Raw genomic sequence first — 24,607 nt, 5'->3', positions numbered from 1 at the left:
CCCCTCAAAGGGGCTGCCCTTTCAAACATCAGCCCATCAGTTTCAGACTTGGAATCTTGGATTATGCAGGGATTTCCCACCATCTTGGCATTTTCTATAACCTGATTTGACAACAACGCCAATTTTTCAAGCTTGCTCCCTTTCTCTAGGGGCAGACTATAGCACGTGCTCAGTTACCTGTCAGGTTCACAGAGCTGGAGAAAGGTCACCCATTTAAGATGCATGTATGTCTGAGTTCTGTTCCTTCCAGAATCTCCTTGAGGAGTAGCGGGAAGAGCCGCACACTGGGGGCAGAGTGGGGACAGGCCAGAGGAGGGAGGTGGAGTTCTACCCTCTCTCACATGCTACCTTCAGCTCATCAGGGAGTCCTGCTAAAATGCAGGCTTAGGGGTGCCTGGGTGGCTTAGTCGGTTAAGCGTCCAACTTTCGCTTAGGTCATGATCTCATGGTTCGTGGGTTCGAGCCCCGCGTCGGGCTCCGTGCTGACTGCCAGCTCAGAGCCTGGAGCCTGTTTCAGTCTGTGACTCCCTCTCTCTCTGCCCCTCCCCTGCTCACGCTGTCTCTCTCTCTCTCCTAGAAATAAATTAAAAAATATTAAAAATAATAATAATAAAAAAAAAACTAAAAAAAAAAATGCAGGCTTAAGGTCCCAGCTCCAGAGCGTGAGTCAGGAGGCCCAGGAATGAACACGAACCCATCTGTGGTTCTGCAAGTGCCCCCCCGCCCCGTCACTGGAAGAAATATGTGTTAGGGTCCCTTTGAGGTGACAATCCAGAGTCTCATTATCTCCAGAGTTAGCCCCAAGGAGTGTGGCTAAGTCGTACCAGAGGTCGATGCCTGGGTCTTAGAGCATCTTCTGATAGAACTCTGACACGTCGTGACTGCCAATAATGGGACCAGGTACCCCCACCCCCATCCCAGACTCAACCCAGGTGCACCTATGTCACCATCAGGCAGAAAACTCTGCACCCCCCGCCCCCACAGGGGACTCCAAATCTGCAGGGCACCAGACATGGTCACTGTTTTGAGGAGGGAGAAAGAGGCCAAAGCAATGCATGGGGGAAAAATGTTTATTCATTGCACCTTTTATAAAGCAGTTAAGGAAGCAGACACCTTGTTATCTGCCACATCATTCAGCGATGGGCACAGTCCACAGAAAAGTCACCACAGGAGAACAAAATCAAGGAATTCACATTTTGCATTCAGTGGGGTTTCATCGCAATGAAATACAACAGGTGGAGCACTGTGAAACAAGGGTCTTTGTAAAAGGCAGCCTCCTGCAGGGTAACCCACAGATCCGTCCCCAAAGGAGAGCAAATTGTGTGGCACTTTTTTCCCCAGGGCCTAAAGAAATAAGGCTCGGCGTCTTCAAGTGTTCACATGTCACTTTTGACCATCAGAATGAATCATCCCAGGAGAAAATGCTCATGGTCCAGTTTACTGGCGCCTCCAGCCACATGTTAGGTTTGTCGACAGGTCTGATGCTGTGGGAAAAGATGATTCACAGACCTCAGGCATGGGGTCTGGGGAAGGACAGAAACAACCGAGCTTCAGACACTGTCCTGGGCCACGGGCTCATGCTTCCGGGCTTTGGCAGGGGAAAGACTGAGACGGTGGAAATTTCCTCCAGCATTGGGTGGGGTGTGGACTCACGGGTGCTGCTGAAATCAAATCCCACGGATTTGCTATACAACAGACTCTGGCACCATTATAAGATCCAAGGAACCATCCAGAGCTGTCAGAGGAAGAGAATAAGGGAAACATCCCAGTGGCTCCAGTGCCCAAGAATCTTGCAACTCCAGGGGTCTCAGGGAGGTTGTGCCCCTAGTCAGGAAAATCCGTGAGTGGCTGTGCCCTCGAGCCCCAGTGGCCTCTGTCAGCTGCTAGGGAGACAACTTTCCTGGAACAGCAGAGACTGTAGCATCGCTGGCTCACGAACAGAAAGGCTCAAATGCCAAAAGGCCCTGCCACGGGTGCTTTGCTCCCAGAGTGCTCCGGGGTTGTCTATGTGGCCACAAAGACCCCAAGTGGGCATCCTGTTCGCTTTCCAAAAAGCAAGGACTGGCTGGTGTTGACGCCATCAGGACGTTCACAGCAATACTGTCTCAGGGCCCAAAGGTGATGCAGTGTTCAGTCCCCAGTCAGTACTGAAGATCCTGTGCTAAATGGCAAGAGTCTGAATACCGGCATTTCAGCGCATGACTGCTCCCCAAACATCAGGACCGTGCTAGCTTCTTGGACTGTGTGCATACATGCGTGCATAATGCAGGGTGGAGCGAGAAGAAAGTGTGTTTAGAGGGTGGATCTGTGACTTTTGGGAAGTCCTCTTGCTTGCGCCACAGTGAGTCCAAAAAATATGTGTAGAAAAAAAAAGTGTCCCAGGGTGCCAGTGAGCTGGCCAATCCCAGTCGGAAAACCTCTGATCCAGAACATCCTGTATTTAATAACCAAAGGTATTTCTCGGGCATGCTCACGTCCTACCTCAAGCCTGAGAGGACCCTTGAAGACACATTTCCTAAGTAAGCAAAACCTTTGAGACCCCTGGTGAATTACTCTTCTAAATAAAACACAACAGTTTGCAGCCACAAGATATCGCTTGTGCCTTTACTACAGCAAGGGCGGGGGAAATCACTCCTGGTACCTCTGGCCAAGTGGTACCATCTCTTGCAGAAAAAGTGAATAAGAAAACCATCCCTCCTAAATGGTGAGTCACAGAGAGAAACAAACAAACAGGCAGCTCAGGGGGATTCTGAGGGATTCATGCTTCCAGCTGGCCACCTCTGAACTTAGCTGGTAAACATTCTGTTGTTGTTAACTTCTTTTAAAGTGCTCAACTCAGTGGTTTTAGCCCTATTCTAAACATCACATACCATCATCACTAATTCTGGAAAATTGTCATCACCTACCCACCCCACCCCCACCCCCCAAAAAAAACCCTGTATCTATTAGCATTCATGGCCTCCAGCCCCTGGCAACCACAATTCTGAAGACTTCTCTACAGATCTGCCTACTCAAGACATTTCACAAAAATGGAGCCATACAGTATGCGGCTTTCTGCAATGATTTCTTTCACTCCCATACTGTTTTCAAGGTTCATCCATGTGGTAGCATGAATCACTCTATCTCATTTATTTTTACAGCCCCATAATATGCCATCATACGGACAGACCGTGTTCATCCATTCACGTGTTGATACACACCTGGGCTATTTCTGTTTTGGGCTATTATAAATTATGATGCCATGAGCATTTATGTACAAGTCTTTGTATCTGAGTAGGCTCTCATTTCTCTTCTTGAGTAAATACTTAGGGGTGGCATATCTGGCTCATATGGTAATTCTATGTTTAACTTTTTGAGAAACAGCCAAAGTATGTTCCAAGCGGCTGGACCATTTTCTATTCCCACCAGCAGTGTATGAGAGTTCCAATCACTCTGCATCCTTGCCAGTACCTGCTATTGCCCATCTTTTTGATCACGGCCATCTTAGCAGGTGTGAAGTGGCCCTTCACTGTGGTTTTCATTTGCATTTTCCTAATGAATAATAATATTGAGCATCTTTTCGTGGGCTTATTGGCCATTTTTATGTCTTCGTTGGAGAAGATAGGAAAATATGTCTTTTTTTTGTTTATTTGATTATTTTGTGCCCCTTTTCTTTAAAGATTTTATTTTCAAGTAATAAGACTCACAACCCTGAGATCAAGAGTCTCACACTCCAGTGACTGAGCCAGCCAGGCACCCCTATTCTGCCCCCTTTTAAAACTTGGCTTGTCTTTTTATTGTTCTGTTGTAAGAGTGCTTGATATATTCTGGATAGGAGTATCTGATTTGCAAACATTTTCTTCCATTCTGTGAGATGTCTTTTCACTTTCTTGACTATGTCCTTCAAAGCACAAAAGTTCTGCACCCCGTTTTGATGAGGTTCAATTGACCTACTTTGCATTTGCTTTTTGCTTTTGCTTTTTGCATTTGCTTTATCATGGCTATGAAATCACTAGTAGTCTGATTGTGACCTTAGTCCAAGGTCACAAAGATTTATGCCTGTTTTCTTCTAAGAATTTTACAGTTTTAACTCTTACATTTAGGGCTTGAAGCATTTTGAGTTAATTTTTAATACAGCGTGAGGTAGGAGTCCAGCTTCCTTCTTTTGTTTATTGAAGTATAGCTGACATACAAAGTGATATTGGTTTCAGGTGTACAACATCAAAGTCCCAGAATCCCATCCATTACTCAAGGCTCACACCACGGCAAGTGTGGTCACCACACAACCTGATTATGACATCATTGACCATACTCCCTGTGCTGTACTTTTCATCCCTGTGACTTATTTATTTTTCTAGCTGGAAGTTTGTATCTGAGTCCCCTTCACCAGCTTCATCCTTTTGCACATGGATATCCAGTTTTCCTAGGGCCATGTGAGACTGTCTTTCTCATTGAATTCTCTTGACACACTTGTCAAAAATCAATTGGCCATACATGTGAGGGTTTATATCTGCATTCTCCATTCTGTTGCATGGGCCTAGATGTCTACTGGTATGCCAGTACCACACTTTTTTAAGTTTTGAAACCAGGAAGTGTGAATCCCACTTTGTTCTCCTTTTTCAAGGATTGTTTGGCTATTCTGGGTCCCTTGCATTTCTGTAGGAATTTGGGAATCAGTTTATCAATTTGTGCAAAGAAGCCAACAGGATTTTGATAGAAATTGCACTGATTCTGAAGATCAATTTGGACAGTATTGTCATCTGAACAATATTTAAGTCTCTGATCCCTGAACATGGGATATCTTTCCTTGTATTTAAGTCTTCTTCAATTTCTTTCAATGATATTTTATAGTTGTCAGGGTATCAGTCTTGTACTTTTGTTAAATTTACTCCTATTTTATTCTTTCTTAAATGATTATATGTGGAATTATTTCTTAATTTCATTTTCATTTGGTTAATTGCTAGTATCAAGAAATACCACTGGTGGGGTGCCTGGGTGGCTCAGTCAGTTGAGCGTTTGACTTTGCCTCAGGTCATGATCTCATGGTTTGTGAGTTCAAGCCCCACATCAGGCTCACTGTTGTCATCATGTAGAGCCTGCTTCAGATTCTCTGTCCTCGGGTCCCTTTGCCCCTCCCCCACTCACACACTCTCTCTCAAAGATAAACATTAAAAAAAAAAAAAGAAATACCACTGGTTTTTGTATATTGATCTTGTACCCTGCAACCTTGATGAACTCATTTATTCATTCTAATCGGTTTGTACGGGAGGACGTATTCCTTAGAATTGCCTACATACATAATCATGTCATTTGCAAAGAGTTTTACCTCTTCTTTTCTACTTTGGATGCCTTTTATTTCTTTTTCTTTCCTAATTGCTTCATATAAATATTAGCTTCTTAAACATCTGTAACCCAGGGTTTAATCAGCTACCTATGCCAAATGGTTTCATAAGGGCCTGTCTCTAGGGCTACCTCCTGACATGTTGGCGCCTCAGGATACTGGGATGGGTCCATGCAAAGGTAAAAACACTGTGAAGTCAGGAGGATATTAGCACCACCCTCCGCAGCTGAGCTCACTCTTATCTGAGCTAAGAACACTAGGTTTCCACACACAGGGAGTTGCCAATCCTATACTTACTGTCTCAAGATCCCAGCATAAAGGAGTTAAAAGATACTGGGGTGAAATGACAGGTCCAGGAGAGAAAAACAATCCACCCACCAGCCAGGGGTGGCAGTGGGCCCAGGGTACATAAACACCTGTGGGAACCCAGGGGAGATCCAGGGATTGTCTGATGGCTGAGTCACGCCGTCATCTTCCACCATGAAGACTACTTCCCCAACCCCATGTCAGAATTCCCCACTTAAGCTACCTCAAGGTGTGAAAGGGTGCAAACTGAAAGGTACCTCATACACACACGCACAGGCCACCAAGGGGCAGACTGTCCGTGTTGGCACAAGCTGAGCCGCGGGAGGCAGTCCTGGCCCAGGCTGGTCACACTGCAGATGGCTGCGAGGAGCTCCTCTGGCTGGAGCTGTGGTGGCTCAGGACAAAGGTGGATGAGTTGCTCTTTTTGCTGACGCTGGTCTCTCCCGGCCGGCTGCCCCTCAGGTAGCTGGAGGAGCAGCAGAGGAAGCGCTGTACAAGTTCGTGGAAGAGGTGGCCGGTGAAGAGCATGTAGATCCAAGGGTTGCAGCAGCTGTTGAGGCTGGCCAGGAGCATGGCTATGATGAAGGCCGAGGCTGATGGAGGGCAGGAAGGGAGGGAGAGAACAGGAAGGGAGGGAGAGAACAGCCCATCACTACGGGAGGAGTCCCCATCCTTTCCGGAGAACGGCCTTTCCCAGGTACCAGGTGCCGGGTCACAAAGTCTGTCTTCCTTCCATATCCTAGCTGTGGGCGTGCTCTCCGCCTGCACTCCGCCCCCAACCCCTAACACTTCCCAGGCTCTGCCCAGCCCTATAACTCTCTCTATCCTCCCTCTCATCCAAAGCATACCCACTGCATGCTTCTGTCAGCAGGAGCTGCACTCTTCACGGCCACCTGTTCATTCATAACTCACCCAGCAAGTATCTGGTGCCTACGACTCGGAGGGCCCAAGAGCACAGGGTCTGGAAGCTGACAGACCTAGTTTGTGTTCTAATTCCGCCAGCAACACATTTACTTTAGTTCCCCCAAGAGACTGCTGTTTGCTAAGCCTTCCCAGGAGCTCACAAGAGTATCCAAACCTCACGGGAATCCTGCAAGGACTCAAAAATGCCTGGTATGCAGCAAGCACCCAATACATGGTGGCTGCTATCATGACACACCAGGCTAGGCAATGCGGACACAAAAATACCATGAGTAGCACCATAGGGTGGGCACGATGCAGGTCAGGCTGGGCACACCGAGGGGTGCAACTCTGAGTGAATCATGGCCAGCCCCATAGAAACCTGCATTCAAGCTGATACCTGATGGATGCTTACAAGTCTTCCAGGCAGAGGTAAGAGCATGGAAGGTTCTGTGAAGATACCCTAGGAGCAGTGCTTCAGCAAGGCAAATAAGACGTACACAGGAAAACGAGTTATACTGAAATTATTTGAGGCACTGTGCTGAAGCTGTCATGCTGCGGACTTACTGAGTTCCAGGCAAAATCAACGATCAACTTCAAGACTGCTATTCATGAATTCAAGCTTGAAGGGGGAAAAAAATTCCTAATCCTGGGGCACCTGGTTGGCTCAGTCAGTAGAGCATGGGACTCGTTGATCTCGGCATCATGAGTTGAAGCCCCACATTGGGTGTAGAGCTTAGAAAGAAAGGAGAGAGAGAGAGAGAGAGAGGGAAAAAGGAAGGAAGGAAGGAAGGAAGGAAGGAAGGAAGGAAGGAAGGAAGGAAGGAAGAAAAAGATGGTACGCCTGGGTGGCTCAGTCGGTTAAGCGTCCAACTTCAGCTCAGGTCATGATCTCACAATTCATGAGTTCAAGCCCTGCCTTGGGCTATATACTGACAGTTCAGAGCCTGGAGCCTGCTTTAGATTCTTTGTCTCCCTCTCTCTCTGCCCCTCCTCCACTTGTGATCTCTCTCTCTCTCTCTCTCCCTCTCTCTCTCTCCCTCTCTCTCAAAAATAGAAACGAAAAAGAAAAAAGAAAAATTCCTAATCCTATATACCTCCAAGCAGAAGCAGGGGGAAAAATCTGAGTTTCTTGCAGTGGACTTCAATCTGAGAAACCACAGACCCTTCCAATGAAGGAGCAGAATGCTGCAAGGAAATTATGAATGAAGGCAACAGCAAGAAGGGGAAATCTACTGGTCTTTGTTTTTTTCTGCAAAAAGTTTTCAAAAAATAACTCCCCAGAATTCAAGAGCTAAATCCAGGAAAGGATTTCTCACAGGGACAGAGGAGCCACAAGATCTCGATGCCACCACAGATGCAGAGCATAGAGACATTTGTCAGCAAAGTCACCAAGCACCAAAAGGAGAAGGGTGTTTGCAAAACAAATGCAGTGCTTTTCAAAGTGGGATCCCAGGATCACCTGGGAACTTGTCAGAAATGCAAATTCACCGGAGACCTACTGGGTCAGATTTCTGGGGGTGAGATTCACCAGAGTGTTGTAGACAGCCCTCCAGGGTTTTAAACACACACAAACACACACACACACACGCGTGTTTGAGAACCGCTGGTCTAATTACTTGATGCACCTGTTGGCACAAAAGCAAACTACAACAGATAAAAGCAAAAAAACAAAAAAATTGCAACAGAGAATGTTTAGAAAACAAAGGAGGAGCAGCTAGCTAATCCTTAGACTAAAATAGGAACAAACAGAAAAGTGGAAAAGTGAAGGGGGGGGAAAGCCAGTACTACTGAATCCCTCATTTCCTATAAAAGAGAATGAAAAAATAAATATTTGATTTGGATGGCTAAGAAGATCAATTTAAGTTTAGAAATTCTGGTGAAAAATCACCAAGACTAAAAAGGATGTCCTCCATCCAGATGGCCAACAGACACATGAAACGATGCTCAGGATCCTTCCTCATTAGGGAAATACAAATCAAAACCACACTGAGATACCACCTCACACCAGTCAGAGTGGCTAAAATGAGCAAATCAGAGAGCTCTAGATGCTGGCGAGGATGTGGAGAAACGGGCACCCTCCTACACTGTTGGTGGGAATGTAAACTGGTGCAGCCCCTCTGGAAAACAGTGTGGAGGTTCCTCAAAAAATGAACAACAGAACTCCCCTAGGACCCAGCAATAGCACTGCCAGGAATTTACCCAAGGGATACAGGAGTGCTGATGCATAGGGGCACATGGACCCCAATGTTCACAGCAGCACTCTCAACAATAGCCAAATCATGGAAAGAGCCTAAGTGTCCATCAACGGACGAATGGATCAAGAAGATGTGGTTTATCTATACGATGGAATACTACAAGGCAATGAGAAAGTGAAATCTGGCCATGTGTAGCAACATGGATGGACCTTGAGGGTGTTATGCTGAGCAAAATAAATCAGGCAGAGAAGGACAGATACCATATGTTTGCATGTATAGGAGGATTAGGAGGAACTTAACGGGGGACCATGGGGAAGAAGAAGGGGGAAAATAGTGGGGGAGAGGGAGGGAGGCAAACTATGAGATTCTTGAATGCAGAGAACAAACCAAGGGCTGATGGGGGTAGGGGAGAGGTGGAGGGGGAAGATGGGCATGGAGGAGGGCACTTGTGGGGATGAGCACTGGGTGTTCTATGGAAACCAACTTGACAATAAACTACTAAAAAAATAAAAACACTTCATGTATAAAAAAAAGAAAGAATGTCCTCAAAGTCATAATTAAACGTATAAATTAAAGGAGGTAAAACTGACGCATAAAAAGTTGAAATAAAGAAGGGCACTGAGAAGTAAGCTGTCAGACACAAAGGCAAGAACGTAGGTGTGCAAGGATCTAAACAAGGTAGAAGCTCGTAGCAGGAATGAAGTTCAGGCTTGGACAGGAAGGCACCACATTTGCCTAACTACATATAGTTACAATATAAGTGTATCTTTTTTTCTTAAGCTACTAGCCTGACTTTACATTTGAATCATTTAACTTATTTCTCCTATTTCTAAAAAGAAAGCATACAGAAACATCAACAGCAAAAAAGTAAGCAGTTAATGAATTCCCAAGTAATCATAATGAGACTTTTTACCTCCGCGCCGCCAGCCTGGGGGTGGGGAGGAGTTGAGACCAGAGCCAGCACCCTCTGCCCCCACCTGGTGGCCACAGACCTGAATCACAGGCCTGGCCTGGCTCCTTGGGGGATGGATGATCCTCTATAAACTGAACCTGCTTGTGATAGGCTGCCAAATGCCAAGGTCACATGCGGACTTTTAAAATTCACCGCTATGCTAACTATCCAGAGACATGAGTCCCCAGTGGTGGAAATGCAATCCATTAGCATGGAGGAGAGCTATTTGGGAATTTTAAAAAGTCTGTGGAGGACATTTCAAGGGAAGGAAGCAACAGGAATGAAGGCACATAGGCAAGAATGTTCAAGAACATTCAGGGACTGCTAGAGTTGGAGTAGGGGTGTTTCAGAGGAAAAGAAACTGGAAAGAGCTAGGCTGAGGAAGATCTTGAATCCAGGCTGTCTGAGCTTTAATCAATAGACAAGGGGGAGCCATTGATGGTTTCAGAGCAGGTGAGTGACCAATTGCACTTCACTGGCTCTCTGCTCTTACTGTACCTTGTTTAGGCCACACTGCTGCAACCTGCATAGGGTTGCAGAAGAACAGGCACAGAACAAAGCATGGAAAATAGTGTCCTCACAATTCACGGTGTTGTTTCCGAGGGAGCACACGGCATTAGCAATGCTGACCACTGGAATCGCTGCTCAAGCTTGCACAGGACCGTATGGTTTTCAAAGCAGGCTCATCCCCATTTTATATGTGAGGAAAGTGAGGCTCAGAGAAGGGACATGACTTCTCCAAGGACACACAACAAGTCGCCCTGTGTTCCTACCTGAAATTAATGACTAGGTCAGCATTCACAGGTCGGTACTAGTTGGCGAATCCTCTCAGTCCCTAAGCAAAGACACACGCTGGTCAGGCAATCACCCTCCTGGTGTGATCTGAGGGACAGAGAGACAGCGACTACCCTTTTTCCCACACAGATACAATTGCCCTTGGAGGCTAGGTACCGCCTGTTCCCAGGGATAGTCTTTTAATATCTAAGTATATCTGGGATGGAAAACACATCGCTTCCTATCAGATCACCATTGCTCCTGGCAGAAATGTCTCCTGGTTGAGACTAGGGACCAACAAACTATATAGCCCATGATCCAAGTCCCGCCTGATGCGGATTCTTCTAAATAAAGTTTTATCGGAACACAGCCACACCCATTCATTCATTTACTGTCTATGGCAGCTTTTGCATTACAAGGATGAAGTTGAGTTACTGCCTGGCCCTTTACAGAAAACATTAGCCCATCCTTGATGCCTGTAGGAGGGGCAAATATTAAAAAAAGCAGTGGGAAGGGGCTCAGAAGGGCAGGGGAAACCCCACAGGGCAGGCCCAGCGCCCCTCCTCCCATACTACAGAAGGAGAATCAAGTGATGGCTTTGCTCTCACGTTACTCAGACATGGCCCATGTCCTGGCTCTGCCACTTTGCACCTGTGAGTGACCTCGCTTAACCTCAGTTTCCCCACCTGTGACACAAGAACTTCTTTACAGAATCATTGCCAAGTTTCATTACATAGGAGATGCCAAGTACCCACCACAATGCCTGGCGCTCAATGAAAGTAAAAACTTAGTAAACTTTGCTCTTCTCATCATCACTCCCACGATGCCCGATAAATGCTACTTTCCCTAACTAAGAGTTAACACCAGCATGGGTGAAACAATGTGGAGGGGCCGCTCCCTGGGCTGGGCTGTGTCTCAGAATCTGAGACAGCTCAGGGTGGGGCACAGGACACAGGAGCTTCTGGAAGCTGCCCGGCCATGTGGCAATGTCTGTTCAGTGTGGCTCTCGGGCCAGACCGTGTGGCCAAGAATGTCAGCTTATGCGTAGATTTGTCCCCTGGCTCTAAATGCCTGTGTCACCAGTGGAACCAGCAGACCTGACCTACCCTTCTCAGCTAGCTGGCAAATTCCTGATGGGTTTAAACAGACTGCAACAATGGGCCACCTTCAGGGAGTGCTATGGGGGTGCCTGGGCTCTGTGTGTTGAAACAAAGACCTAGCATTTGAGGAGAATGTTCTCGCCTCATTCCCTATTACTTTGGGGGTCCTGGGAATGTCTGCTCTTGTCCAGCAAATGTCAGCGCGAAGATGTGTTTTAAGGCACACGCCTGGCGCAGCTGTTAGGAGCGGCTGTTTCTCCTGCTTGCTCCATTCCAGCTCAAGGTTCTAGGGCATGCCACCCTCCGGGTATTCTATACTGAAATGCTGTGTGACGGTCTTCTTTCAAAACACAGCCACCCACTGGGTAGCTGCTGCTGGTGCGGCACCGATTGAAAAGGTGACTCAGAGTGACGCTGCCTCGGGCCGGGTCTAGCAGGTGTGCAGCGGATGCTGTGGTGCCCCAGGGCCCGGGTCCACCCTAGGGGGCTCATTCCACCCCCACCCGCCACATGGCCAGGGAGCAGGGCCAGTTGGCCCATGGCTGAGTTCCTTTCGGGGCACTGCCTTTAGCTAGAGCGGAACACCATGTCACAGGGGCAGCCCACGTGCAATGACCAGCCTATGCAAACGTACAAAGGTCCACCCTTTGCCTTAATTCAGGCTTCTCTGAAGGGCTGTCCTTGCTCCCAAGCTCCAGGCCTGGTCCCCACCACACTTTCCACAAAGCGGAGAAATGACCAAGTCAGAGCGGAGAAAAGGAGGAGCTGGAAGTCAGAATCTACCCGAGTCCTCAGAAGGTGTGGTCTGTAGCCAGAACCTCCCCCGGGGCCAGGAGGGTGGGGGTGCAGTTCACAGACGGGCCCCTGGGGAGCACTGGCCCAGAGGTCCGAGGGAGGAGCCAGGGACACAGGATTCAGATGCACACCCCTGGGGTCTGAACCCTCCTCACCCCCAATCCTTCTCTGAGCCTTAACGTCCTTATCTATAAATTGGAGATGACACTCACAGGGACTTTAGGAAAACTGGGGGAAAAGTGCAGAAGGGTTTTGTGAATGGCAGTGGTAATTTAGGTGATTAGTATGAGTATTAACCGATAGGAGATATGACCAACTGCATCATTTTTCAAAGCCCAAAGTTTGGGGGCTCCTGACCCCAGGTCAGTTAAAGAAATTGTCCTTTGTTCTTTTTTCCCCCATGATTTCAAAAATTAAAAAACAAAACAAAACAAAAAATCAAAACCAGAGCCCTGGGATTGGATTCCAAAGGAACTCCAGACAGTTCATGAGGAAAAACCTACCTGGCCAGTGACATGAGACCCCCAAAGGGAAAGTGGCCAGGATTTCTCAACCCCGGGAGAGGCCAGGATTTCAGAGTTTCCACTAGAATCCTGTCTCTTCCACTTGCCCCCCCCCCCCATAAAAATAACATCTTTCCCCAGGACAGAGCCCTGAGCAGTGTGAACTGCTCTCTCTGGTCCTTGCTAGAAAGGAAGGGCTTGTGGGAGGCACTGGGCCCTCACACCTGCCTGGCCGTGAGCTTAGGGCATTTCTCTACGAGGATGTTCCTGCCTCCTTTCATGCCCGGTGCCCGGCGCTGCAGCACCAGTCCTGGGGACCTGCTCACAGCGAAAGCCAGACGCATAAGACAGGTGGTCCGCTAAACAAGGAGGTGCAGCACCCGCAGACAGGCTGGTGGGCCCAAAGCTGGGAACTAAGGGTGACTGATCTTCCAGCGGGAGCTCCTATGTGCCAAGCAGGAGAGGTGAGCACAAACGGCCGCCCAGCGAAAGCCAACATACCCTGCTGGGCCACCGCACTCCCAGGACACAGAAACAACTGTGTGTGTCCGCTCGGCACTGTGACTCCTGGAGGGGTGGGCGGCAGAGGGCCACTCGAGGACGGGGACACTATGCCCCGGAGCGCTCCACCCGCCTACAGCCTGGCTCTACTCAAGCCCCAAGCACTCCCATGTTCGGATTTCCCAGTACCCCCTCCGCCCTGCCACTGAAGGCCCAAATTAGCCCAGAACAGCTGACGGGCAGCGGGCCATGGCCTCTCTGGGCTGTGTGCGCCTGAGGTGACCAATGCATTTCACATACACTTCAAAGATTTATGGCTTATCTAACGTCTCTTAGCTGGATCACATCAAGCTTATCAACTTTGAGAAGGGCCCTCACTCCAGAAACCGATCTCTGGATTCAAGGCCTCCTGGCCAGGGGATTGGAAATTTGGCCATGAGCCCCTTATTCCTATAGAGGCTGTGTAGGAATCTGAGAACTGTGGTCTACCGAAGGCTTTTTTCTTTCTTTAATGAGTTTCGAACGTACACTTATATAAAGAGTGAATACTAGTATGCATTACACAGTGCCTTCTTTAAAAAGACCATGATTTTACAACATTGGAATTGCTTTAAAATTCACAGCTACATGATCTCCCCATGTATCATAAAGTCAGGAGTACGAGCCAAATGCGTGGGCTATGGAACTTTAAATGGGCTTCTGTTGTGTCACTGCTCAAATCTGGGGAACAGGTTGAGCTCACTGGGCTGAACCTAAGGAATAACCACCTTCTTGGAAACACAAGAGCCGGGGCCTTGCTGTAAACGACCAGCCCTTCTCTACCCTGCAGGGAATGACAGGCCCTGAGGCCAATTTCAGCCCTCTGTGCAATGGCAAACTGCACATTTTGTAAGAGAGGGAAGATACTAAAGACTTACTGCTCAGTACGCAGTCAGTGGGCCAGCTGCATAAGCACTGTGTAGACATAACCTGGATGTTTGGTAAATGGGCAGACTTCTGGGCTCCCTCCCGGACCTCCTTCAGGACCTCCTTCATTGGGATCTGCATTTTCGCAAGATCCCCCACGTGATTTGTGTGCTCGTTGAAGTTTGAGAAGTATCCCTCCAACAGGGAGACAGATAGCATTTAACTGCCCCAATGATCTCAACATATAATGCGCTGCTTTTCTTTGCCAGCTCCTCCTGCTCCCACAGCTCCCTTTTCAAATGCTGCTCCCTCTCTGAAACCCTCCAGGTTTTTCCCCCCAGGGAGTCAGAATCAACTGATGCCTCCTGGGGCACTCACCCGCGGGTGATAAATAAATATTTATTGATAACTAAAGATCTCTCTTAGTGCCTCATCCGTTCTTGTGGTCGTTACTTCTGTTTGCAGACTGGTGGCTGGGGATGGTGTGTCATTTGTGGCTCTGTCCCTGACTGCTAGCAGAGACTGGAAAAGAGGAAGCATTCTGTAAGGGATGGAAGTGAACCGAAGCATGAAATTAGCAGACAGGAAATCCTGAGAGATCTGCCGCCGCCACTGGCACGCTGGGAAGGCAAAAAGGCAATTTCCCTGCTTGATAACAGGAGGTAGCTCTAACACGATGAGTGGATTCTAATGCCGTTCCTTCTAGAAAAATTAGGCTCACACTCAGATCCAGCTCAGAAATGGAATGAGCAAGAGGGGTCACCATGTGTGAGGTGGGGGGCCATGGAGGGCAGAGGTGACAAGTACCGGAGAGCCTGGCTACGGCAGGAAGTACCAGCTCCCTGCGGAGAAGGACTGGAGACTGGCAGAGGCTGCCCCTTGGTGGTCGGGAATCGGGATCACAGGCATGGGGGGGCTGGGACACGACTGCCTGGTCACACCCCCTCCTTGGCCACCCCTTATGCACGAGTCCTCTGGGGCTTCTAAAATCCAGAGCTAGAACCTTCCCACCTGGCTTCCTGTTGCCTCCGCTAAGTGAGGCTTTTGTTTTTCTTCACCTCCTCACCTCCAAGCACCCACGGGCTTGCCTCCTCACTGGAAACTGCAGCCCCTCTGCTAAAATACACCTGAGCTCACAAGGATTCCCATCCCCAAATGCACTGACTCAGCCCAGGACCAGACATATCTTGGAATTGCTCTCCTTTGTAAAGCAAATTAAGCACTTACTATACCCCAGGCACTGCTACACCAGCACAGCCCACCCTCCCCACAAAACCGGCTTGGGGCAGGTTTAGTCAGCTTCCCAGGGTCATTGTGGCCGCCTCATCGTTCTACGCCTCGGGACCTCACAGCCTGGCACCAGCCCGGCTGAAAATGGGGGTATTGCCCCCAGAGCTCTGTAACCCACCTTGGCCTGACTGTCCCAAGTTCATGCAAATGCCAGCCGTTGGCCCTAGGAGGGCAGGTGAGGAGCTGGGGATTGGCTCCCTGCAAATTCTCCTCAGTGAAGGACTGAGGTACCAAAGCAGAGGTTGTGTGGACAGGACCCTCCGGCGGCACAAGTAACTGGCCTTCAGAGGAGGAAGGAGACCTTCTGCTGGGGGAAGCAGGGAGGCTTTCAGGGGAGCACTGGATGAGGCTGCCATGCCCAGCTGTTCGAGTTGTGCCCTGCACAGCTCCCGGGAGCATCATTCCTACAGGCCATAAGGTAAATGGTGCCCACTGGAACTGTGCCACAGAGCAGCCCACACTTGGACTTGCCCTTTGAAGGATGGCAGGTCTCCACAGAAGAGACTTGGGGTGGGCATTCCTCCCGTGGGAAGAGAATCAGCCTGGGTACAAAGCAAAAGGGACCTCGTCGAGACTGGCGAGTGCTCTGGCCTGGCTGGGGGTACAGTGGGCAGACTGGCCAGAGCTCAGGGCAGAAGAAGGCACCTCACTCATTAGATATTAGTTCAGTCCATACCTACCTACTGGGCCTAAACCAATGCTTCTCAACCAGGGGCCATTCTGCCCCATAGGGGACTTTCAGCAATGTCTGGAAACATTTTTGGTGGTCACCACTGACGGAACAGTGCCAGTGGCATCTAGTGGGTAGAGGCCAGGGAGGCTGTGAACCACCCCACAGCGCCCTGGACGGCCATCCTCCCGACAGAGATAATCTGGCCCAGAATGCAGTAGTGCCAAAGTCCAGGCATGCTGCTCCTGACCCAAAAGCTGGCAATGGGAAGGAAAGAGTCACCACGAGAGGTGCAGTACGGCTAAGATGGGGGGGTGGGGGTGGGGTCAGTGGGTAGCAGGGAGAGTTGGGAAGCAGAGACTTTGAACCCAGAATGCCAAGGGGGTGGTGCTATGAGTAGATGTGCAGCCAGGAGGGTGCATGTAGAGATACTGGGGTCACAAACAGGGTGCAGGGCTCTGGGGCAGGGCCGGGAACCAGCTCTGTAACGAGCACGGTGGACCACCTTGAAAACTGGCCTGGGGAGGGGAGGCAGTGCAGCCTGGCAGCCTCTGGTGTGAGAGGACTTGGGTTCGGACCCCAGCTCCACCACTTACTCAACAGCGTCCTCAAGCAGGTCATGCCTCTCTGGGCCTCAGTTTCCCCCCACTGTAAAATGAGGATAAAGCCCCCTCACCTTGCTGTGTTCAGGTGAGGGTGAGAGGTGGGGCTGGGTACTCACCCAGTGGTGGCTGTCCCCGACTCATCCGACTCCTCATGTCACCGAAGCGGATGCCCAGAGAGGGTGTCCTGTTCTATCCCCACTGTTCAGATGGGAGTGACAGAGGCCCAGAGGTCACACAGAGATGTGCCTCAAATCAAATCACAGAGACGGTGACAAGACCAGGTCTCCGAAGGGGGCTCTCGCCACTGCTCAGTGCTGTCTCCAGAGACTGACGCAATGGGGTCAGGCAGAGCACAGGTCAGCCCCCACCCGGCCTCTGCCCCTGGCACTGAGCCCTGTGGGGTTCCCTCTGCTCCCGGTAGCTGCTGGCAGAGAGCGGTGGGGTTGTCAGGTGGACCAACCCCTCAGGCAGCTGACTGGCCAGCTCAGCCTCTCCAGAGATGCCCTGAAGCCAGGGAGCTGACCTCCTGACCCACAGCCCCCCAAAGCCTCCCCAACACCGCCCCCAAACATCCATCAAATGGGAAAAAGTATACGGCAAAGCTTCATCCAACAGACCTATCTCCCTTCCTTCCTTCCTTCCTTCCTTCCTTCCTTCCTTCCTTCCTTCCTTCCTTCCTCCCTCCCTCCCTCCCTCCCTCCCTCTCTCCCTCCCTCTCTTCCTTCCTGCTGTTATTAATCAAACTTTTGGGGGAAAAATGGGTGAAGTCACCTGGGGCAGGAACTCAAAAGGAAAGGATTAGCATTAGCCAAGAACACAATTCACAACTGCTTAATGCCAAGAGTGTGATCGTTAACTGTCCATCTAATTGCAATTTATACTTAGAAGGGCCAAATTCAAGAGCTCTTCGGGGCAAAGAATTACCTGTCCAATCTCCTCCTGCCCTCCCTACTCACTGCTCTACATACCAGCGGGTCACCTGAAGAGCAGACCCCCCGCCAAGGTGCCTGGCCCCTCCAAATCTGGGCACAATGTCCTCGGAAAGGTGAGGTGGGCAGGGCCACATTGGAGGGACCACAGTTCCACAGCGAAGGGGAGAAGCTGGGCACCTCATTTTCAGGTCCCTGGGCATTTCCACCTTCCTCCTAGGACACCAGCCCTGACATACGTTTGGTCGCCCACTCACCTCTTCTGTTGTTGGAGGGCTGCTTAGAAAACCCTTATTTCTGGGGTGCCTGGGTAGCCCAGTCAGTTGAGTGTTGATTCCTGTTTTCGGCTCAGGTCATGATCTCAATATTCATGAGTTTGAGCTTGCATCAGAATCCCTGCTTGGGATTCTCCCTCTCCCTCTTTCTGCCCCTCCCCTGCTCATTCTCTGTCTGTGTGTGTCTCTCTCTCTCAAATAAATAAATAAACTTAAAACAAATGTTTAAAAACAACAACAAAAAAGAAAGCCCTATTTCTCCGGAGTCCAACTCCACACCCCATTCTGGCCCGTCTCCAGCACCTTCCTCCTCCCGTATCTTTCATATTTGGTCAACAAGGACTGGCTGAGCTCCCGATGGACACCCAGCCCTATGCTCGGCAGGGACACACAAGGTGCCCCTGTTGTGACAAGGCTCCTAGTCCAGCCCTAACAGGTTTCCCCTCCACATACCAACCTCCCTATTGCCCAGCAGGCTCTGCTCCACGCCCACCCCCTGCCGCCTCGGCTCTCAAGAGAAAATTGCCCGTCGCCTCCCTCAGGAATACCTGCCAAGGTTCTCAAAGTCAGTCTCAAGAACGCAAACAAAACTTTCAGCAAGGAGGATGGGTACAGGGGAGGAGGAGAGTGACACTGATCACGTGGCCCCCAGGCGTCACGGGTCCCATCAGGTCATTCTCCCAGCAACCCCACAAGTAGGCTCTGCTTCCTTGACTATACACAGAATGAAGCTGTGGCTCAGAGAGGTACAACCGCTTGCTCAAAGGACACACAGGAGAAAAATGGCAGAGCCAACTCCAAGCACGAGCCAACCGTGTGGCTCTTTCTCTGCGCATGCGATGTGGGATTCCACAGCGGCTGTCCGCTGTCTGGGCCACCAGATGGATTGCACGGTCCTTCTGCAATCCCCATGCAGCGGAGGTCCCCACCCCATTCTCCGGGCATTTTCCTGCTCCCATGGAAACCGGCCATTTTGAGAGAAAATGGGGACTCTTCTGAAAGACACCTGTGGCTCATCGATGAGCTGCGAGTGAGATTTTTTTTTTTCGTAAATTCAAAAGCTTCTCCTCTAGCTTCTAGGCACCTTCTGCTGAACAGACAGGAGCCACGAATAGTGTTTGGTATGTACAGAGAGCACACCTGTCCAACCTGTTCCCCCCTCCTTTCTCATCTCTGCGCACTGGACCAGGCATTTCACAAACACTAGACACAGAGACCCAAAATCAGCCCCACCGTACCCAAGCAGCATCGATGAATCCCTGTAAATACAGATAATACCCCCACTTCTCCATCCCCTCTCTCAGAACGACCCCAGGGTCCGAGTCCTTGGGACCAGCAGCAAAGCAAACCCCACTGAGTTCAGGGTGGAAAGGGTGGCCAAATCTTTGACAGTGGGATTTGGTTGTGCAGGATCCATCTGGGACACATCCAAACCTGCCTTGGGTGTCTGGCCGCACCAAATCGGGGCTCCAAGAGCAGGTGGCTGCCTTGGGTGGGGCGGGGCTCAACCATTACCACGATGCTCCTTTCCCTTCTTCTTCCCTCGCTGTTTTTTCTTCTCAACAATGGAAATACTGAAATTGAGAGTTTCCCTCTTTGCTTTAGCTCTTATGAAAAGGAAGCCCTGTGTACGGCTTACCTCCTCCCACGGAGCCTTTATTATTATTATTACTATCATGTTACAATCCTCCTATACCTTCTCCCCCCTATTTTTTTTTAAATTTTAAATGTTTTTAATTTACTTCTGAGAGAGAGAGACAGCGTAAGCAGGGGAGGGTCAGAGAGGAAAGCAGACACAGAATCCGAAACAGGCTCTAGGCTCTGAGCTGTCAGCACACAGCCCGACACGGGGCTCGAACCCACGCACCATGAGATCATGACCTGAGCCGAAGTCGGACACTTAACCGACTGAGCCACCCAGGTGCCCCCTTTTCCCCTTTCATCCAAGTTTCCTTGTATCTACTTATCTTGCCGTGGTGCCTGAATCTTTGTGGCCAACCTCCACTACTTGTGGAACAAGGAGAGCTCTAAACTCATAAAGGCAGTGTGTGTTGTGAAGGATGGGGTATGAAGGAAAGAAGTCCCTCAAGGGAGAGCGATGTGAAAGGCGCATTGGGGTTTGGAGAGAACGCCAGAGCACACAGACCCTAAAGGAGGCAGGGACTCTGAGTCCCATGAAGGACCGGGAGGCCAGCTGCCAAGGCTTCTCCATCCACCCAGCCCATGATCTGCAGCCAGCAGTTAAAGAGCTTCTCATTCTCTCAGAGGTGTTCATCATGAAGCTATTGGCAGGAACAGGCCCCACGCTTGCCCCTCTCCCTCCACCTCCATCTGTAGCTGTCCGCCCCTGGGCTTCCCTAAAGAAATGTCAGGCTGCTCTCAATGGGCTTCCTGAACTTGCAGCCTCCGCTCCCCAGGAGATGAGCAGAGCAAGGGGCCCTGATCTAGATGTTTAGCATTTCTTTTGAATTCCCTTCCTCTTGGAAAGCGGGGGCTGTGCATTCATGCCACGGTGCTGATCAAAATGTCTTGGGTGGCTTGAGTGTAGTTTTCTTTTGTCCCTTAACACTTGTCGATAGCCTGGGGACAGAGTCATGTCTCCAAAATGACTATAAACACCATCGTTTCTGATGGCCTAACCCACTACTTACAGGAATCTCAATTAATGCCAAGTGGGCCCAGAGCTTGTGGTCCAGCTGAGCCCCTGTCCACTCAGACCCCGGCTGCAGTCCTGAGGCCGAAGCACGACTTCGTGCTGGTGACCAGCGAGGCTGGTGACCAGACCCCAAGTCCTCGGTGCTTGGTGGGCCTGGCACGTGGGGACTGGGCGCTGGCCCCCGGCAGTGGCGGCACCACGAATCCCCTGCTGTCTGCATTTGTTCCCTTCTAAGAGCACCAAAGACAGAGTGCTGGGCAAGGGGAAGGCCAGAGGGACCTGGGCTCTGCACGCAGCACCCACCCTTTCCTCTGCACTGGGAAAGAAACACAGGGACAGAGGGAAGATGGGAGGTTCCTGGAGTCTGTTTATTTCCCTGCTCCTGGAGCCTGAGGACAGGGGTCCGGCTCTACTGAAGGGCTTGCTCCGGAAACCCGCAGGGAACCACACGTACCCAAAAGACCTCTGGCCCCCACTTTAGCTGAGGGTTCCTTCTCACTCTCTCTCTCTCTTTGTGTTTTAAAGACAGAGAAATGGACTGTCTGATGTACTTTTAAAGTGTAGAATCGGGGCACCCCGGTGGCTCAGTGGGTTAAGCATCTGACTTTGGTTCAGGTCATGATTTCACAGTTTGTGAGTTTGAGCCCCCCACTGGGCTCTGTGCTGCCAGCTGAGAGCCTGGAGCCTGCTTTGAATTCTATGTCTCCCTCTCTCTCTGCCCCTTCCCCCTGCATCCCCCCCCCCCATCATGCTCTGTATCTCTCTCTCAAAAAGAAACATTAAAAAATAAAATAAAGGAGAGCAGGGGACCCCTCACCCGAAACCTCACACTAGTAAGGACTGGAAGGAGGACTCCCCAGTCTATCCACCTAGGATGTGCTACCAGTATCAGTCTCACTTCCTCAAGGGTTACTGCCTGAGCTTGTAAGTCTCAGGTCTGGGTCTTCAGCTCCTGCCTGGGAAACAGGTGCAGCCTGATGCCCCGACTGGAAACACCAACTGCTGGCTTTTGCCCAACCCAGCTCCCTAGTTGTGTGTCCTTCATAAGAAGCCTGGCAAAGGATGAAATAGCTCTACTCTGCCTCCAATTTGCTGTGTGACCTGGAGCTAGTACCTTCCCCTCTCTGCACCCCTGAACACTTTCTTCGAGGCATGACTGGGGGCTGCACCTTGGAGCCGGGCTGGCTTTGGTGAGTCTCCACAGCAATCCTCACCCCACACTGCCCCGGCCTGCCATCCCACAGGTGCTCGGTACATGTCGAATGATAATTGCTCTGGCCACTAGGCAAACACTGCATTAACAGGGAGGGCTGGATAAAGCCAGGAGTCTGTGGTTTCTGGAAGAGAGCAAAGCAAAGTTATCCAGCTGAATGAGGGGAGACTTCTGCTTCCATGGAAAGGTTGTATTTTAGACTGTTGGGAGCAGGTGTGATTATACTTAAAAATGGGGCATTTTTGCAGAAAAGGTGAAAGCAAATTCCTCCATGTTTCCTTATACGCATTAGACGCACCTGCATCCCAGTGCAGTGTTAGGTGCTGAGCCTCAACCCAAAGGGTGTAAGTCGTTCACCACTACAGATCATCCCGCCTGCTCTTTGCAAATGAGCCGCTGGAGACCGTGCAGTGAAGGCAAAGCTGCCTGGAGCCTGCAGTGGCCCAGCGCTGGCCACAAGCCTCAGGACCCAAGGCGCTCTCTGCTCTCCCAAGCTCCCTGCCCACAGACCCCAGTCTATGCTCTCCTCCTGGCCTGCCTGACAATGGCCACCCTCAGCCCCTACGGCTTCAGTCCTCCAATCTGGAGGGTGCATCCCCTGCCTACAAAAATCACCCGGCCCCTTGGGTCAAATCAGGTTTGCATCTGGGCTCCTTTCCTTTTCCCACCCTACCCGCCCCCCCAAGCAACAGTCCCTGGTCCTAGGCATCCCCAGCCCCTGCGCACTTGGCAGCCTCCTGTGATGCTCACTGCCTGGTGAAGGCGAGGGGTTCAGGGACTCTACCTCACATCCCCAAGACGCCCCACCCAATACTTATTGTGTGTTTAGGCTGACTTGAATTTAAAGTCAAGTTCAACGTCAATGTAAAGAGGTGGGAGCTTTGGACCCGAGGTCTTTTTTTTTTTAAGTGTTTATTTTTGAGAGAGAGTGTGTGATGGCCAAGGGGCAGAAAAAGAAAGGGACAGAAGACCTGACGCAGGCTCTGGGCTGACAGCAGCGAGCCAGATGCGGAGCTGGAACTCATGAACTGTGACCATGAGCCATGAGCCCAAGCCTGGTGCCCCACACCTGGGTTCTTAAGTTAATTCCACCAATCGCTAACCAAGTGGAAAAGTCACCTGAACCTCAGTTTTCTCATCCTATAATAATGAATAATATGCCCCATATGTAGCCCAAGGACTGTGCTAAGGACTTGGCGTGCATTTTTCATTTCATTCCCTTCCTGCCTGATGAGAGCCGGCAGTTTCATCATGGCCATTTTACAGAAGGGTAAGTCAAGGCTTAGGGAAGCTAAGCCCCAATTCCCTTGATAATGGAGCCCAGTCTCAAACCCAGCTCTGCAGGATTCCAAAGGCCACTTCTCCCGCATGAGACCCCTAGAACCCGGACGTGCGGAGGCAGCGGGGCAAGGACGCTGCCCGGCCGCTCTCCCTCCTTCAGTTTCCCACCAGCGCTACCTTCCTTGGGCGCATTGGCGTCCCAGACGCTCCACATCTGCACGAAGAAGAATGGCGTCCAGCACACGATGAAGGCCAGCACGATAATGAAGGTCATCTTGACGGTGCGGATCTTGGCCTTGGAAATGAGCTTGACGCTGCTAACGCGCGCCAGCGCCGCACGCCCGGCGCCGCCCACGGCCACCGCGCCCTCCGGCCCCTCCGCCGCCGCCGCCGTCTTGAGCCGCAAGTTCTGCCAGATCTTGAAGCTGATGAGGCCGTAGCAGACGGCGAGCACGATGACCGGCACGATATAGACGGCGAGCGTGATCCACGTGATGTAGGCCTTGGGCCCCCAGGGCTGGATGAAGACCGCCCAGCAGTCGAAGACGCCGTCGGCCACCTCGCGCAGCGAGAAGATGTGCACTTGTGGGGCGCTGGCCACCAGGCACCCCAGCCACGTGGCGAGCACCGCCAGGCGGTCTGCGCGGCGACGCAGCGCCCGCAGCGGCTGGCAGATGGCCAGGCAGCGGTCGAGAGACATGAGCAGCAGCAAGTAGGTGGAGGCGAACATGCCCACCACCTGCAGGTACTTGACCAGGCGGCACAGGAGGTCGGGCCCGTAGAAGCGGAAGGTGACGTCCCACAGCAGCTGCGGCAGCACCTGGAACACCGCCACCACCAGGTCGGCTATACTCAGGTGCTTCATGAAGAAGAAAAGGCGCGAGTGCTTGTGGCGCGTGGTGCGCAGCGCCAGGAGCACGCACGCGTTGCCGCTCAGCGCCAGGAAGAGGATGAGGCACAACACGGCCACCTCCACGCGCGCCAAGGCCTCGTTGCGCTGCGGGGCCCCGGCGGTGCGGTTGCCCTCCGCTCCCGGCGGCGCCTCGCTGCCATTGGCCGCCTCCGCGCTCCAGTTGGCTGCAAGCGCGCCCTCCATGCCCGTGGCTGCCGTGCGCCCCTGGCCTCAGAGCCCTTTAAGGAGTGCGGCGGCGGCGGGGTGGGGCCCGGCACGCAGTCCGGCGTGTCTAGGGCGGGGTGTGTGTGTGTGGGGGGGCTCCTCGGGTTCCACTGCCTGAGACCCCTCTGACCGATGTGCTGGGTCGGAGCCTGAAACAAACCCAGAGGGCAGTGAGAAGACCGCGCGCTTCTCTCCCGACGCACGTGCGGTTCATCTGTCCCCTCCCCAGGAAGCCCAAAAATGATTTGGGACTAGGAGCACAGCCGCCGCCCCAGAAATCCTCGCTTGAGGTACTTCCTCTGAGCCACTGGAAATG

General features: G+C 51.2%; 1 protein-coding gene across 2 annotated transcripts; it reads right to left on the bottom strand.

The window, feature by feature from the left end:
* Nucleotides 1–1,074: 1,074 nt before the first annotated feature.
* OXTR (oxytocin receptor) lies at nucleotides 1,075–24,270 on the bottom strand. Of its 2 annotated transcripts, XR_005528297.1 has the most exons (3): nucleotides 23,352–24,270; nucleotides 5,884–6,219; nucleotides 1,075–2,240 (listed from the first exon to the last, which is right to left on the bottom strand). XR_005528297.1 is itself a non-coding variant. In XM_039231274.1 (2 exons), the coding sequence occupies exons 1-2, from the start codon at nucleotides 24,268–24,270 to the stop codon at nucleotides 5,972–5,974; spliced, it is 1,167 nt and encodes a 388-aa protein (XP_039087205.1). In that variant the 3' UTR covers nucleotides 5,181–5,971. The 2 variants fall into 2 exon arrangements, 1 of the variants encoding a protein (XP_039087205.1); XM_039231274.1 differs by lacking the exon at nucleotides 1,075–2,240 and having other exon boundaries at nucleotides 5,181–6,219.
* Between the last annotated feature and the right edge of the window lie 337 nt (nucleotides 24,271–24,607).

Source organism: Hyaena hyaena, unplaced genomic scaffold (genome assembly GCF_003009895.1).
Source record: "Hyaena hyaena isolate Hyena2069 unplaced genomic scaffold, ASM300989v1 scaffold_56, whole genome shotgun sequence".
Classification (NCBI taxonomy): Eukaryota; Metazoa; Chordata; class Mammalia; order Carnivora; family Hyaenidae; genus Hyaena; species Hyaena hyaena.
This window is presented reverse-complemented; position numbering and strand designations above follow the sequence as displayed.